This window comes from Phyllostomus discolor, chromosome 3 (assembly GCF_004126475.2).
Source record: "Phyllostomus discolor isolate MPI-MPIP mPhyDis1 chromosome 3, mPhyDis1.pri.v3, whole genome shotgun sequence".
Classification (NCBI taxonomy): Eukaryota; Metazoa; Chordata; class Mammalia; order Chiroptera; family Phyllostomidae; genus Phyllostomus; species Phyllostomus discolor.
The window spans coordinates 124725548-124741887 of NC_040905.2; the positions used below are offsets into that span (position 1 = coordinate 124725548).

The following is a 16340-nucleotide window of genomic DNA, read 5'->3' on the forward strand; positions in this document are numbered from 1 at the left end:
TAATCAAAACACATACAAAATGTATATAGATTAAAGGAACAGAATAGAGAACTCAAAAATAAACCCATGCTGCTATGATTAATTAATAATTGGAAAAGGAGGCAAGATCATTCAATGGAGTAAAGACAGTCCCTTCAATAAGTGGTGTTGAGGACTTCTGGCCAAGATGGAGGCATAGGTAGATACACTGTACCTCTTTACACAACCAAAAGAAGAACAACAACAAATTTAAAAACAAAAACACCAAAACTGCCAGAAAATTGAACTGTTTGGAAGTCTGAAAACAAAGGAGTTAAGGAAACATTCATCTAGACCAGTAGGAGGGGCAGAGATGGGCAGCTGGGGTAGAGAGAACACATGGCAAGGTGGTGGCCAAAGGACCTGGGCAGGTGAGACAGCATCTGGTGGACCAGGCAGTCTCACATTTGTGTGTGCATAAACTGGGAAGAAAAACTGGGGAGCAAGACAGACCGTGCAATCCAGGCTTCCAGTGCAGGGAAATAAACCCTCAAAACCTCTGACTGTAAAAACTTGTGGGGGGTTGCAGTGGCAAGAAAAAATCCCAGCCTCACAGAAGAGTACATTGGAGAGACCAAAAGAGTCCTAGAATGTACACAAACTCACCCACCTGGGAATAAGCACCAGAAGGGCCCAATTTGCTTGTAGGTAGTGGAGAAAGTGACTGAAAGCCTGCTGAGAGTGGAGCAAGTGACATTGTTTTCTCTCTGACCCCTCACCCGCATACAGCACCACAACACAGCTACATGGGTTGCCCCATGCTGGTGAATACCTAAGGCTCCATCCCATACTATGTAACAGATACACACAGACAAAAAATGGCCCAAATGAAAGAACAGAAGAGAACTCCAGAAAAATACATCTAAAAGTGATGAAGAGATAGCCAACCTGTCAGATGCAGGGTTCAAAACACTGGTTTTGATGCTCACATGATGCTCACAGAAATGTTTGGGTATGATTGAAAAATAGAGGAAAAAATGAAGGCTATGAAAGGTAAATAAAGAAAAATGCACAGGGAGCCAACAGTGATGGGAAGGTGACCAGGGCTCAAATCAATGGTTTGGACCACAAGGAAGAAATAAACATTCAATCAGAACAGAATGAAGAAACAAGAATTTGAAAAATGAGGAGAGGCTTAGGAACTTCTGGGACAACTTTAAACATTCTAACATCTGAATCATAGGGGTGTCAGAAGGAGAAGAGGAAAAGCGAGGAATTGGAAACTTATTGGAAAAATAATGGAGGAGAACTTCCCCAATCTGGTAAAGGAAATAGACTTCCAAGAAGTCCAGGAAGCTCAGAGAGACCCAAAAAGCTGGACCCAAGGAAACATCTACCCAGATATATCATAATTACATTAGCCAAGATTAAAGGTAAGGAGAAATTTTTTTTAAGAAAGCAGCAAAAGGAAAGAGTTACCCACAAAGGAGTTCCCATCAGACTATCAGCTGATTTCTCAAAACAAACCTTACAAGCAAGAAGGGGCTGCAAAGAAGTATTCAAAGTCATAAAAGTCAAGGATGTAGATCCAAGCTTACTCTATCCAGCAAAGCTATCAGTTAGAATGGAAGGGCAGCTAAAGCACTTCCCAGATAAGATCAAGTTAAAGAAGTTAATCATCACCAAGCCATTATTACAGAAATGTTAAAGGGACTCATCTAAGAAAAGGAAGATCAAAAACATGAACAGTAAAATGACAACAAATTCACAACTATCAACAACCAAAGCTTAAAAAACAAAAACAAGAACAAACTAAGCAAACAACTGGAACAGTAACTGATTGACAGAAATAGAGATCACTTGGAGGGTTACCAGCAGGGAAGGGCAAGGGGAAATGGGGGAAATAGTACGGGGTATAAGCATAGTTGGTAGGTAGAAAATAGACAAGATGAGGTTAAGAATAGTATAAGAAATATAGAAGCCAAAGAACTTTTATGTGTGGTCCATGGACATGACATGTCCCCCTGATTAAATCAGGGGGGTGATGCAAGTGGGAGGAGGGATGCAGGGTGGAGGGGAATTAAAGTGAGAAAAATGGGACAACTGTAATAGCATAATCAACAAAACATATTTAAAAAATAAATGGTGTTGAGAAAGTTGGATAGGTACATATGAAAATATGAATCTAGACCACCAACTTACACAATGCATAAGAGTAAACTCGAACTTGATTAAGAAAACTAAATAATTAGTTTGTAAGTCACAAAACCATAACAATCTATAAGAAAACTTAGGGAGTGAAATCTCATTCATCTCTCATAGGAATGTTTTTGCTGATATATCTTCTAGGACAAGGGACATAAAGAAAATATAAACAAATGGGACTTCATCAAATTAAAAGGCTTATACACAGCAAAAGAAACCATCAACAAAATGAAAAGGGAATTCACTGTACAGGAGATCATATTTGCCAATGATGTATCTGATAAGGGCTTAATTTCCAAAATATTTAAAGAATTTTTACAACTCAACATGAGGAAGACAAACAATCATTGACAAAGGACATAAATAGACAATTAGTCAAAGAGGACATACAGAGGCCCCACAGACATGTAAAGATGCTCAATATCACTAGTTATCAGAGAGATGCAAATTAAAACCACAATGAGTTATCACCTCACACCTGCCAAAATAGCTATCATTAATAAGTCAACAAACAAAAAGTGCCTGTAAGGATATGGAGACAAGGGAATCCTCTTGCACTATTGGGGGGAATGCAGACTAGTACAGCCTCTGTGAACTATATAGTATGGAGTTCTCTCAAAAAGTTAAAAATGTCTCTGGTTGTATTTTGCTTGCTTATTTGTTTTGTTGATTAAGTCCCATTTATAGGTGAGATCATATGGTATTTCTCTTTCACCACCTGGCTTAATGCACTTAGCATAATGCTTTTCAGTTCCTTCCTTGCTGTTGTGAAGGATAGGAGCTAATTTGAAAGAATACATGCACCCCTATGTATGTTTATAGCAGTGTTATTTACAATAGCTGAGATCTGGAAAAAGCCAAAGTGCCCATCAGCACAAGAGTGCATAAAAAAACTATGGTACATTTACACAATGGAATACTATGCAGCAGAAAGGAAGAAAAAAGGATCTCCTACCCTTTGCAACTGCATGGCTGGAAATGGAGAGCATTATGTTAAGTGAAATAAACCAGGCAGTAAACAACAAATACCATATGATCTCACCTATAAGTGGAACCTAATGAACAAAATAAATGAGCAAGGAAAATAGGACCAGAGACACTGAAATTAAGAACAAACTGACAGTTACCAGAGAGGAGTGGGGAGAGGGATAATAGAGGAAGGGCCATCAAGGAGTATGTATAAAGGACACATGGACAAAGCCAAAGGGAGTAGGTTTGAGAGTGAGAGGTAAGGATGAGTGGGGCATGGGGGTGTGGTGGGATGAAAATGAAGACAACTGTACTTGAACAACAATAAAAAATAAAATATTTATCAAAGGCATAAAGTTAAAAAAAAGTTAAAGATGAACTGCCTTTTGAACCAGCAATTCCACTTTTGGGAATGTATCCTACAAATCCCAAAATATCATTTCAAAAGAATATATGCATCTACATGTTCATAGTAGCTCTATTTACAATAGTCAAGATCTAGAAACAGCCAAAGTGCCCACCAGTAGATGAGTGGCTAAAAAAAAAATAACTGGTAGATTTACACAATGGAATACCACTCAGCTGTAAATTTGAAGGAAATCTTTCTATTTTGACAGGATGGACCTGAAAAGCATTATGCTATGTGAAATAAACCAGTCAGAGAAAGACAAGTACTATGATTTCACTTATATGTGGAATCTAATGAACAAAATATACTAATGAATAAAGTGGAGACAGACTCATGGACAAAGAGAACAGGCTAACAGCTGTCAGACGGGAGGAATTTGGGTACTGGGTGAGAAGGGTTAAGGGATTAAGCAAAGAAAACAAGAATGAAAGCCTCATGGACACAGATAGGAGTATGCTCATTGGCAGAGGGAATGGGTGGAAGGGGAGGTAGAGGAGGGTAAAGGAGGGATAAATGGTGCTAGAAGACTTGATTCTGGGGGGTTAACACACAATACAATATACAGATGATATATTGTAGACTTGTACAGCTGAAACCTACAAAATTTTATAAATCAATGTCACCTCAATAGATTAAAAGCTCCCACAGTGATATACCACTTCACACTCAGATGGGTCTTATCAATAAAAAATAAGTTTTGGGATGATGTGAAGAAATTGGAACTCTTAAGAATTGCTGGTGCAAATGTAAAATGGTATAGCCACTTTAAAATACATTATGGTATTTCTTCAGAAAATTATACAAATTAACTTATGGTTTTAAAAATTCCACTTTTAGAACTATACAGAAAATTACTGAATGGGACTCAAACAAATATTTGTACACTCGAGTTCAGAAATGCATTATTCACAATAGCCAAAAAGTGGAAAACCCCAATGTCCATCGATGGTTTAATGGGCAAAATGTGGTGTACACATATAAAAGAATAGTATTCAGCTTTAAAATGGTATAAATTTGGATACACATATATGTAAACCTTAAAGGCATTATGCTAGGTGAAACAAGTTAGACATAAAGAACAAATATTATATGATTCTATAGATACAAGGTAGCTAGAATAGTCAAATTTATAGAAACAGAATGTATAATAGTGGTTAACAGATTGTAGAAGATGATGAAGAGTTATTGTTTAATAGGTACATATTTTCATTTTGAAATAATGTAGAAGCTCTGGAGATGGATAGTGGTGAAGTTTGCACAATAACGTAAATGCCCTGAATGCCAAAAAATTGCACATTGAGAAATATTTCAAATGGTAAATTTTATGTCACATATTTTATACCACAATAAAATAGACAATGTTAAAAACGTTTTTAAAGCCTGAAAAAATGAAGAGATCACCATCACCATATTTCAGAACAACTTGGAGAGAGTACCTGAAGACTGAAAAAACTCCCTCAGATTTATGAATTAGTTATTGTAAAATGCTCCTATTTGCTTGCATGCAGGTCTTTTTAAAATTTGACACTTTATCTGGACTCTTTGGTTCCCAATTTAGCTTCTTCTATTTGGCATAACCTTTCTTTAATTGTTTTTGTCATTCTACACAACAGTCCCAAGGGGATTGTCCTCCAAGGGGATTAGATAAATGGTATAAATAATGACATTTAGTGAGACACCACTCACCCCTTCCATCTCAAGAACCACTTGAAAGAACCCACTCATCTTCTTTCATCATCTATCACTTCTTTATATCTTCACCTTTCCCTGTCTAGTGATCAAATTGTTCATTGTATAAAATATTCCTGTTTTCTCATAACTCCGAGTAAATTCTAATTCTTCTCTTTGCTTCACAGATAACTTTCTTCAAAATATAATCCAAATCCTTAGCTTCACTTCTGTTACCAAACTAATGTTTATTCTACAGCATGCAGGCTCCCCCAACCCCATCTCCTGATTTTATGATGACAGTGTTCAATGAACTGAAGAGGAAAGAATTGAACCATTCAGGCTTCCATTACCACCACCCAACTAACCCTAATGCCACAGTTATTGAGAGCTTCATCAATGAGTTCTAGTTACAAAAGTCAGTGGACACTATTCAGGATTTACCTTGCACTAGACTTCTTGGAATTTGAAACTTCTGACCATTTACTTTTTGAATGTTTCTCCCCACTTAGTTTCTTTCAAGGTTATGCCTTCTCTTTTAGGTAGCATGTATAGCCAATGACAGACAGGCTTTGCAGGGATACAAAGGACAGCTATCTTGCTTCAGTTTGGGACTGCTCACGCAGGCCATTCTGTTCCAGAGCTCTAAGAGGGATCAAGGCTTCAGTTGCAACTCAGTTTCAAGTCACCTTCTTCTTCTGGCCAGTCTTTCCTTCCTTACAGTACCTTATTCTTATAGTCCTCCCAAGATACACTCTTGGGAGGACTTACCTTTTACTCTAACAGTTTCAAAGAACACAAAGATACTCTTGTCTTATATTTTGTTCTTGATGCTTCACTAGCTCCCTTTAAAAATTTATTTCTCTCCAGATCTACTTAATCAACAGTATCAATATCAATGCTTACCACAATTCCTATCTATTCTCTCCTACAATCTGCCTGTTACCTGTACTTTACATCATCATGCTTCTCATATCTCAGATATTAACAGTATCTTACCTTTTGGATATTGTCAGTGATACTAAAGCCATCAATGAAAACATGACCAGAAGTAGCAATCTCTTCTCCAGTTAAAATTTGGAAGGTAGTAGTTTTTCCAGCTCCATTGAAACCAAGCAATCCGAAGCATTCCCCCTTTTGGATTGTAACGGAGATATTTTTCACAGCCAGGATGACTGGATACTTAAAATATATCTAAAAAATCAATAGAGTAAGTAATATTTGTAGATCGAATATAATAAATACCCCAGACCCTTATGGACAACTACCTTTAGAAAGTTTCACAAAAATTCTAATACTGAGAAAATACACATAGATCCCAGAGAACTTCAGTGAGTCCTGCACACCAATGACATGATCTTATAGGAATGGAGCCAACTCATGCTGTCAGTGAATGTTACCTTTGTGAGTTCCTTAATAAGTACTGTGGAATTCAGCAACTCCTGAGGCTGTCCCAAGATTCTCTTTCTTTCATTTCCTACATCTTCATCTTCACATTCTCCAGATAACTCTTTAGACACTTTTTTCTATATTTTCAAGACAAGAATCAAACAAATGGTTGCTCTTTAGGCCTCTGGTCTAGACTGGTTGGCTTCATGAAACCTAAACTGGAGAAAATCTCAAAAATGTCCAAACAGAAGGTTTGAGTAAATTTAAAACATTTCTGGACATCAGCTCAACATCTCATGTACACCTTGACTGAATTTTAAATAATAAATAGTTCATCACTAGAATAAAGGTGTGGTCCAGAGGAGGAGGGCAGGTTATTTCACATACTAGGAAAAGTGTGAATTAATACGCTAATATGTGTAATTTAAATCTTTAAAGGACAGAATTTAAAATATTTAGATAAATGTTTTTTAATCACTTGGATTCTTAAAAAGGAAATAGTGTCAGTAGGATTAGGAACTCTAAAAACACAGTCATAAATTTTTAGCAATAAATAAATTTTTCTAAAATTAAACTGCACTGGGAGCTAATAAAATGATCAAAATCTAACTAGATTTGTCCTAAGAAACTCACTGAACCCTATACTCTACTTTTTCCAAATAAATATTATAAGATAATGTTGTTTTTTAGCAATCTTGACAAGACCAGGTGACTTCAGGAAACTGATATCAAGTTCTTAGAAAAAAAATTGGCATTATTTCTAAAATCACTTTGTTTTATCACTTCAGAAAATATTTTTTATTTCCACAAATTAAGAAATTAGGATTACATAGCTCGTTGTTTTGTCCAGAAATGGATACCTCATGAGAAAATGAAGCTGCAACTGAGATTAATCAAGTGTGATTTATTACAACTGCAATATGTTCAATATTAAAAAAACTAAAGAAGGGTTAACTCTTTCTTTTATGAGGGAGAAAAAATAAATCACTAAGATCTCAAATAGAAAAACTTGAAGACTAACAGAATGGCAAAATAAGATCTTGGTTCTGTGCCCTAGTGAAACTGGGAAAAACTATTTAAATAATAACCATTTAAAGCTTCAAAACAGCACTAAAATGAAGAAAGAACCAACTGAATGGGAAAACATACTTGCCAGTGATACCCGAGACAAGGGTTTGATCTCCAAAATATATAAAAAACTCACACAACTCCACTCTGGGAAGACAAAAACCCATTAAGAAGTGGGCAAAGGACCTGAACAGACACTTCTCCAAGGAGGACATATAAAGGGTCCAGAGGTATATGAAAAGATGCTCAGCATTACTAGCCATCAGAGAGATGCAAATTAAAACCACGATGAGAAACCACTCCATACCGGTCAGACGGCCATCATAAACAAATCAACAAACAACAAGTGTTGGAGATGATGTGGAGTAAAGGGAAACCTAGTGCACTATTGGTGGGACTGCAGACTGGTGCAGCCACTATGGAAAACAGAATGGAGTTTCCTCAAAAAACTAAAAATGAAACTGCCTTTTGACCCGGCAATTCAACTGCTAGGATTATATCCTAAGAACCCTGAAACACCAACCCAAAAGAACCTATGCACCCCAATGTTCATTGCAGCACAATTTACAATACCCAAGTGCTGGAAGCAACCTAAGTGCCCATCAGTAAATGAATGGATCAAAAAACTATGGTATGTTTACACAATGGAATACTACACAGCAAAAAGAAAGAAAGAGCTCCTACCCTTGCAACAGCGTGGATGGAACTAGAGAGAATCATGCTAAGTGAAATAAGCCAGGTGGTGAAAGACAAATACCATATGATCTCACCTTTAACAGGAAACTAATTAACAAAACAAACAAGCAACCAAAATATAACCAGAAACATTGAAATTAAGAACAAACTGACAGTAACCAGAGGGGAGATGGGAGGGGATAGTGGCCGGGAAAGTGTGAAGGGTTTTCAGGAACAAATATAAAGGACACATGGACAAAACCAAGAGGGAGTAGAATAAGGGGAGGGAGGTGGGGAATGGCTGGGAGGAGTTGTGGGGAGTATATGCCCAAACTGTACTTGAACAACAATAAAATTTAAAAAATGGAAAAAAAAACAAGTGGACAAAACAAAAAGACCCCTGAAACACCAACCCAAAAGAACCTATGTACCCCAATGTTCATAGCAGCATTGTTTACAATAGCCAAGTGTTGGAAACAGCCTAAGTGCCCATAAGTAGATGAATGGATCAAAAAACTGTGGTACATTTATACAATGGAATTAAATTAATATTTTTAAATTCAAAAAAATGAGGTGAATTTCCCACTATTATATCACCACAAAATTACTTATTTCAAAACACTTGATTAAAACTTGGTTATTTTGGTATGTTGTAGACAAATGTAAAATGCTATGTCTGTGGACACCTAAAGAAAAACTTTAAAAATAATTGCATTAAATCTTGATACAATACAAAAATAAATACACAAAGCTTTGTAAGTGATCCTAAGGACATACAGAAAATAAGAAATATTTATTGAAGAAAATTGACTAAACTTGGTAGGAACATTAAAATCCTGTGGCATTTGAATCACGATCCACTCCCTTTCTCCCCCCACTTAGTTCAGAACTGAACTTCACTCCAGGCAGGTGAAGCCAAGAATACAGAGCTCTCTCTTCCCTCTCCTTACTCAAGTGCAAGTGTATCTTGGAGGAGAAAGATCAGCATTTCTCATTCCACTCCACAGCTGCCTACTGAAGAGGCTATGTTCTGGGTTAGTGTAATTGACAGTATGGGGCTTCCTTCTTCCATTCAGCCTCTACTCAGTGAATGGAGATTCCACATCAGGTGTAGTGTGATATATTGGGCCTAGATTATTCTTAGAACAGAGGCTTCATGAGAGCAGCAAGTCAAGAAAGCCAGACATTACTGTCCTCCACTAAATACCCTGCTCCTGAATCAAAGATACCACTCAAGAGAAAAGCACACCACATGCAGAATTAGGAAATTTGATTCTTATCTCAAACCATACACAAGAATCAACTTAAAATGGATTAAAGACTTAAACATAAAATTTGAAAATGTAAAACTCCTTAAAAAACACAATGGGAAAACTTTTTGACATTGGTCTTGCAATGATTTATAAAATTTCACACCAATAACAAAGACAACAAAAGTGAAACTAGATGAGGTGACTGTTGGTGGTGAAAGGGCACCAGAATGTTATCAGTAATAGTGTAGGAGGGTACAGCCAGAGGGTCCCCAAAAGAAGGATTTGTAATGGGGTTCAGAATTCAAGGTGTCCAGGAAATATTAGAAAGTTATATAGGATGTCCTCATCCTCCACCACAGGTGTGAGTTGGGGGAAGGGACACATGGAGCAGGGCTATTGAGAGATGTTTTGCATAGCAACTAACCTTTGCAGCTAACCTCTGGCATAGTCATTTAACATATCTATAACCTTTAACTGGTTGCATAGATATATTAAATAGCTGTGGCCATGCTCTGAGCCAGGGGGATGGAAGGAATTTCCCCCCAAGATGTAACTGGGAGGCAACTCTCCCTAGTTATAGCACCTGCATGAGAGCTTGGAGATGATTGGCTCCACGACAGGGGCCACCCCTGCACAGACTCATGGAGCCCAGTGAAGCTGGAAGGATATTTAAACCCAGACTTGGCAGCCATTGAAGAAAAGCATGCCATTGCAGCCATGTAAGGAGGACCACACACTTTTGGCACAGGGGGAACCGCCCCCCCCGCCTCCCGCAGCCATGAGAAGAATAACCATGCAGCTTCAGCAGAGAACCACCACGTGACTTTAGCTGGAGTTCCCAGCAACACAGCTGATGGTGCTGAGAACTGAGGAAGGCCTGCCAGCTGAGCACGGATTACTGGGAAGAACTGGGAGCTGCCTGAGCCATGGACTTCTGTTTCTTTTCCCGAGATATGGTATCCCAGACCGGGCAAAGGGGGGAGGGAAGGACTGTGTGTGTTTGTGGGTGTTTTAAGGGACTTTGGGATTTTAACAAAGACATTAAGTCATTACTCTTAAGTCTGTATAACTTGAATAAATAATTCCTTTCCTTTCCACCAAACTCTAACATGGAGAGCTATAATTCTCTGGCGAAGGGAAAGGTGAACCTAGTACAGGGAGACCCCAGGAGAAGGAGTGGTAGCTTTAAAGTAATACAACTATGTGTACATACTTAGTAAAAGCCCACCAAAACTGGCCAGGAAGGATCTGCCCTATAAGAATAGAGTTCCTCCAGTCCATGAGGTCAATCTCTGCTTGGAGTTGGCCTGCTCCCATGTTCTCTGCTATAAACTCTGGGTGTTCAGTTCAATTCTTTATCCCGATCACTAAGAACCTGGTTACCTGTGCCCACCTGTGACAATGGGACCTCAGTTCAGCAACCTCAGTACTTGCACTCTGCTAAGAAACAAAAAAGCAGCAAAATATAACCAGAGACAGTGAAATTAAGAATAAACTGACAGTAACTGGAGGAGAGGTGGGAGAAGATATTAGGGGGTATAGGGGAGAGGGTTGTCAAGGAACATGTATAAAGGACACATGGACAAAGCCAAAGTGAGGGTAGGATTGAGGGTGGGAAGTGAGGATGCCTGGGGTGGGGGGAAGTGGTGGTGGGGGGAATGGAGACAACTGTACTTGAACAACAATTTAAAAAAAGAAAGAAAATAAAATAATAATTGAGGCAAGACTCAAATGCAAGCAAAAGTTTATTTACAAAGTCACAGGAGTAGAAGGAGTGAGTTGTAGAAGAAATGGGCTCAAGAAACAAGTTATAGAGGCCAAAAAAATGGCAGTTGGAGCTTAGTAGAAAGAGAGGCAAGGAAAATGCCCCTGGGAGAAGAAGGTAAGGAAAGGTGTGGGTGTGCTCAAGAGCCTCACTAGGTCCTCCATCCTAAAGGCTTTCAAGTGCAAGGGTTTTCAGGGACAGTTTCAGGTGGAGGATCTCAAAAGAATATTTATCATTTTTTCCAGGTGTGTTCTTTCAGGTTCATGGTCTCCACTGACTAGTCAGCATCAAAACAGGGACTGATTAGTCATCACAGCTGTTTCTGAGGCAGCCATGGCATCACTTACCTGGTTTTGCTGCTTTTCAGAGCTGAGACACAGCTAAGACCTAGATGTAATCTCTAGGGCTTAATGCTTGAGAAAGTGATCATACAAATTCTTGTTTGGGGTTCCTATGAAGCTATTTTCCTGCCCCTTGTTCTTCTTCTAAGGGGGTCTAAAATCACATGACTAGTAATATGTCAGAAGAGGAAAGGTTGGGGGAGGATCTGAACCACATGATCAATGAAATGAAAGGTCAGGAGGTTTAAACCACATAACTAGCAATATGCTAGGGGAGTAAAGGTTGCCCTGGGGAGCAAGATTTTGCTCAATTTTGCTTGTTGCTAGGCACATGGAGCTTTCTGCCCTGGTGACTTTCTATACCTGGCCCATCATTCCCACTTGGTTTATGCCTGTCAAACTGCCTGTCACCTGACTACAACAAACTAAAAATCTTCTACATAGGACATGAAAACATCAACACATTGAAAAGGCAGGCTATAAAATGTGAGAAAATATTCACAACCATATATATGATAAAAAATTAATATTCAAAATATATAAGAATCTCCTAAAATTCAATTGCAAAAAACTAAACAATCTGATTTTAAAAAGGTAGATCTGAATAGAAATTTTTCCAACAAAGACATACAGATAACCAACAGGTATAGGAAATGATGCTCAACATCACTGATTATCAGTGAAATGCAAATAAGAACCACAGTGAGATATCATCTCATACTTTTCAGAATGGCTATCTAAAAAAAGACAAGAAATAAGTGTTGGGAAGGATAAGGATAAAAGGGAATACTTGTACACTGTTGGGAACATAAATTAGTGCAGCCACTATGGAAAACTGTATTTAGGTTTCTCAACTTAAGCATAGAATGACCATATGTTCCAGCAATGCCTCTTCTGGGTATTCACCCCCAAATAAGAAAACACTTATTTGTAAAGATATATGCCCTTGTGTCCTTTGCAGTATTGTTAACAATAGCCAAGACATGGAAACAATGTATATGTTCATTAATGGATACTTGTATAAAAAAGATGTGATCTATATCTATAAATATATAGATAGATATAGATATAGGCACACTCAAAATGGAATACTACTCATCCATAAAGAGATAAAATATTGGCATTTGCTGGAACATCGATAGATCTTGAGAGTATTATGCTAAGTGAAATCAGATACAAAAGAACAAAAATTATATGGTTTCACTCAGATGTGGAATATAAAACAAAAAGTAACAAACTAACAAAACAAGCTAAAACAAACTCATAGATGACAGAAAACAGAATAGTGGTTACCAGAGCAGAAAGGAGGTGAGGGAGAGCAAAGTGGTTGGGTAAAGGGGGTTAAATATATGGTAATGGAAGGAAACTAGACTTGTGGTGATACAGAGTAGAGTACACAGAGGTGAAATTATAATCTTATATTCTTGAAAATTATATAATGTTATTAACCTATTTTTATGACTTTTTAATTACATTTTTCCATTACCACTTACTCCCCTTCCCCCCCACAATCACTACACTGTTTTCCATGAGTCCTTTCTCCTTTTTGCTGGGTCCACCTCCCCCACTCCTCCCCCACCTTAGCTCTTATCCTGCTCTCTATCTGAGTTTGTCTCTATTTTGCTTGTTATTTCAGTTTGTTCATTAGATTCCATATATGAGTGAAATCATACAGTATTTGTCTTCTGACTGGCTTATTTCACTTAGCATAATGTTCTCCAGGTCCATCTATGCTGTCACAAGGCATAAAATTTTTTTTAATGGCTGAATAGATTCCATTGTGTAAATGTCCCACAGTTGTTTTATCCACTCATCTACTAGTGGACACTTGGGTGGCTTCCATATCTTGGTGATTGTAAGTAATGTTGCAATGAACATAGGGGTGCTTATGTTCTTTTGAATTGGTGTTTTGGGTTTCTTCTTATATATTTGCAGAAGTGGAAGTCACATCACTGGGTCAAAAGGCAAGTTCATTTTTAATTTTTTGAGATACCTCCATATTGTTTTCCACAAAAGCTGTACCAGTTTGCATTCCTACCAACAGTGCAAAAGAATCCCCCTTTCTTCACATCCTCACCAGCTTGGTTGTTTGTTGATTTGTTGATGATAGCTATTCTAACAGGTGTGAGATGATATTTCATTGTGGTTTTAATTTCCATTTCTTTGGTGGGAAAGTTGGGCTGTGTGAGAGGCCAGGTGTTTATTAGCAGAAGGCTTGAACAGGAGGATTTTATTAAAAAATGCTCTGGGTTGCTGTTTAGGCAACTCTCCTACAGCAGCCGGCCCTGCTGCCCTGGCTGTGTCCCTCCAGCCTCCATAGCTGTGCCCCGCCCCCTGCCCCCCCCCCCCCCCCCAACCACATCTGCAACTGGGCTCCTGCCACCTCTATGACCTCAGCCATGCCCCTGCCCCCAGTGCCATGGCCAAGGCAGTGCCCCCACCCCTGCCCAGCCCAACTGGCTTGCTAACAGAAAGGAGGAGGTGCCCCCTACAGAGGAGACCACAGGGCTCAGCAAGTTAGCAGTCCTCAAAAAGACTTAAGTCAGTGGGGGAGATGAACTACTGTTGGGAACTGCCCTGACTGGTATCAGAAGCTGAAACCCTCGCCTAGGCTAAGGCTAAGGGAACGCCCTTGGAACCATAAGCCAGCAAGGAGACAAGGGCTTGTCTCCCTGGCAGGAATGCTGCTTCTGCTGCTGAACCCCCAAAAGCTTGGTCGGTTAGCCAAAGATGGGTAAGATTCCCCACGGGGGGAATGACCTAAGCCAGGCACGATCACTTTGGGAGGCCCCCCCCAAAAGAAGGACTTGGGGGGCTGCAGTGTAAGAGGGTGATGGACCCTCGCTCCTCGGCTTTGACATAGCCTGAGTTCTCATCTTCTGGGAGAAAATCTGCTTATTGCCTTAGTTCCCACCTAAGCCTGAAACAATGACAGGGTGGTGCAGCTCTGTGCTAAAAGGGGCAGATTCCCTGGGTGATCAGGCCTAGGAAAGAACATGTAAATTACTGTGAAACCTGCTTTGTTTAGAATGCTCTCAGTTGAATGAGAGGGGTCCAAGGAGGAAGTTGGTTCCTCAAAGTCTTACAGCTCTTTGACCCCCACTCAATAGACTAGCAGAGTTCCTTGTTTTCTATAGTTCCTTACTTCCCCCTGATGAGTACTGTACTTTACCTGAATTATTATGCAAAATAAGCCCAATAAAAGCAAGTGTGGACGGTAAATCAGGGCCCTCCCCACTAGGGGGTGTGGCCATTCTGTCCCTACTTCCCCACAGGACCTGGTTGTCTCTGTGTATGTTTGTGTTTTTTCTCGCGTGTTTTTCGGCGAGCCATCCGCAGCGTTTCTGTGGTCACTGCTGGCCGGAGACCCACGCGCAACAAACTACCCTGAAGAGACTTTGAGAGTACCTAGCACCTAGGACAGCAAAAAAGGAGAAGATGGTGTGTGAGTTACTCCTAATTAGTGCACCTCAAGGATGGCACAACTCTGGATTGAAGGCGCTGGGCCTGATGAAGACAGGCAGTGGAGACCTGGGCTGGAGGCTGGGCAACTGCAGCCCAGATCTGGCCTGTATCCAGCCCCTCTCAGACTGTGGCATCCAGGAAGACCAGCAGAACTCCCTTGGCAGGTTTAAAGTCAGCAGGAGGATTATTTTTTTTTTATTCCCCAAGTGAGACAATAAGACCTGGAACTGTGAAAGGTCCAGACACAGACCCAAAGAGGGAACACAAGGCTAATCCCAACAACTAAGAAACTGAGGCAAATTTTACTTTTCTATTCCAGGGAACTTGCATGTTGTTTATTTGTATTATTATTATTTTTCATTATTTTTACTTCTTTTATTTCTCTTTTTTCTGTTTAGTAATCTTTGTTTTATTTTTTTCCTTTAATTGCATTGTTTGGTTTTCCTTCATAGTGTATTTCTTGTTTAAAAATCATTTTTTTTGTTGTTCAAGTACAGTTTTCTATCTTTCCCCCCCACACCTCCCCATGACCCCAGCTCTCCCCACCTCCCTCCTCTGTTTCCACCCCCCATCATTGTCCATATGTCATTTATAATTGTTCCTATAAACCATTCACCATTTCCCCCCATTATCCCATCTCCTCTCCATTATGGTCTCTGTCAGCCTGTTCTCAATTTCAATGTCTTTGGCTATACTTTGCATGCCTGTCAATTTTGTTGATTAGTTTCCCGTTAAAGTTGAGATCGTATGGTATTTGTCTTTCACCTCCTAGTTTATTTCACTTAGCATGATTCTTTCCATTTCCATCCATGCTGTTGCAAAGGATATAAGTGCCTGCTTTCTCTCTGCTGCATAGAATTCCATTGTATAAATACGCCATAGTTTTTTTTGATCCACTCATTTGCTGATGGGCACTTAGTTGCTTCCAGCACTTGGCTATTATAAATTGTGCTGCTAGGAATATTGGGGTGCATAGGTTCTTTTGGGTTGGTGTTTCAGGGCTCTTAGGGTATAATCCCAGCAGCAGAATTGCTAGATCAAAAGGCAGATCCATTTTTAGTTTTCTGAGGAAATTTCATTCTGTTTTCCACAGTGGCTGCACCAGTCTGAATTCCCACCAACGGTGCACTAGGGTTCCCTTTTCTCCTCATCCTCTCCAACACTTGTTGTTTGTT

At 39.3% G+C, this 16340-nt stretch overlaps 1 protein-coding gene across 1 annotated transcript in view; it reads right to left on the reverse strand.

Moving 5' to 3' along the window:
* The window catches only part of LOC114506931 (ATP-binding cassette sub-family A member 3-like), a 309809-nt gene that overhangs the window by 46656 nt on the left and 246813 nt on the right, over positions 1-16340 (reverse strand). Inside the window, exons 24-25 of the mRNA XM_028524874.2 lie at positions 6610-6735; positions 6209-6403 (exon numbers count right to left, since the gene is read on the reverse strand). Coding sequence (XP_028380675.1) covers positions 6209-6403; positions 6610-6735 — 321 coding nt within the window. The remainder of the gene's footprint in view (positions 1-6208; positions 6404-6609; positions 6736-16340) is intronic.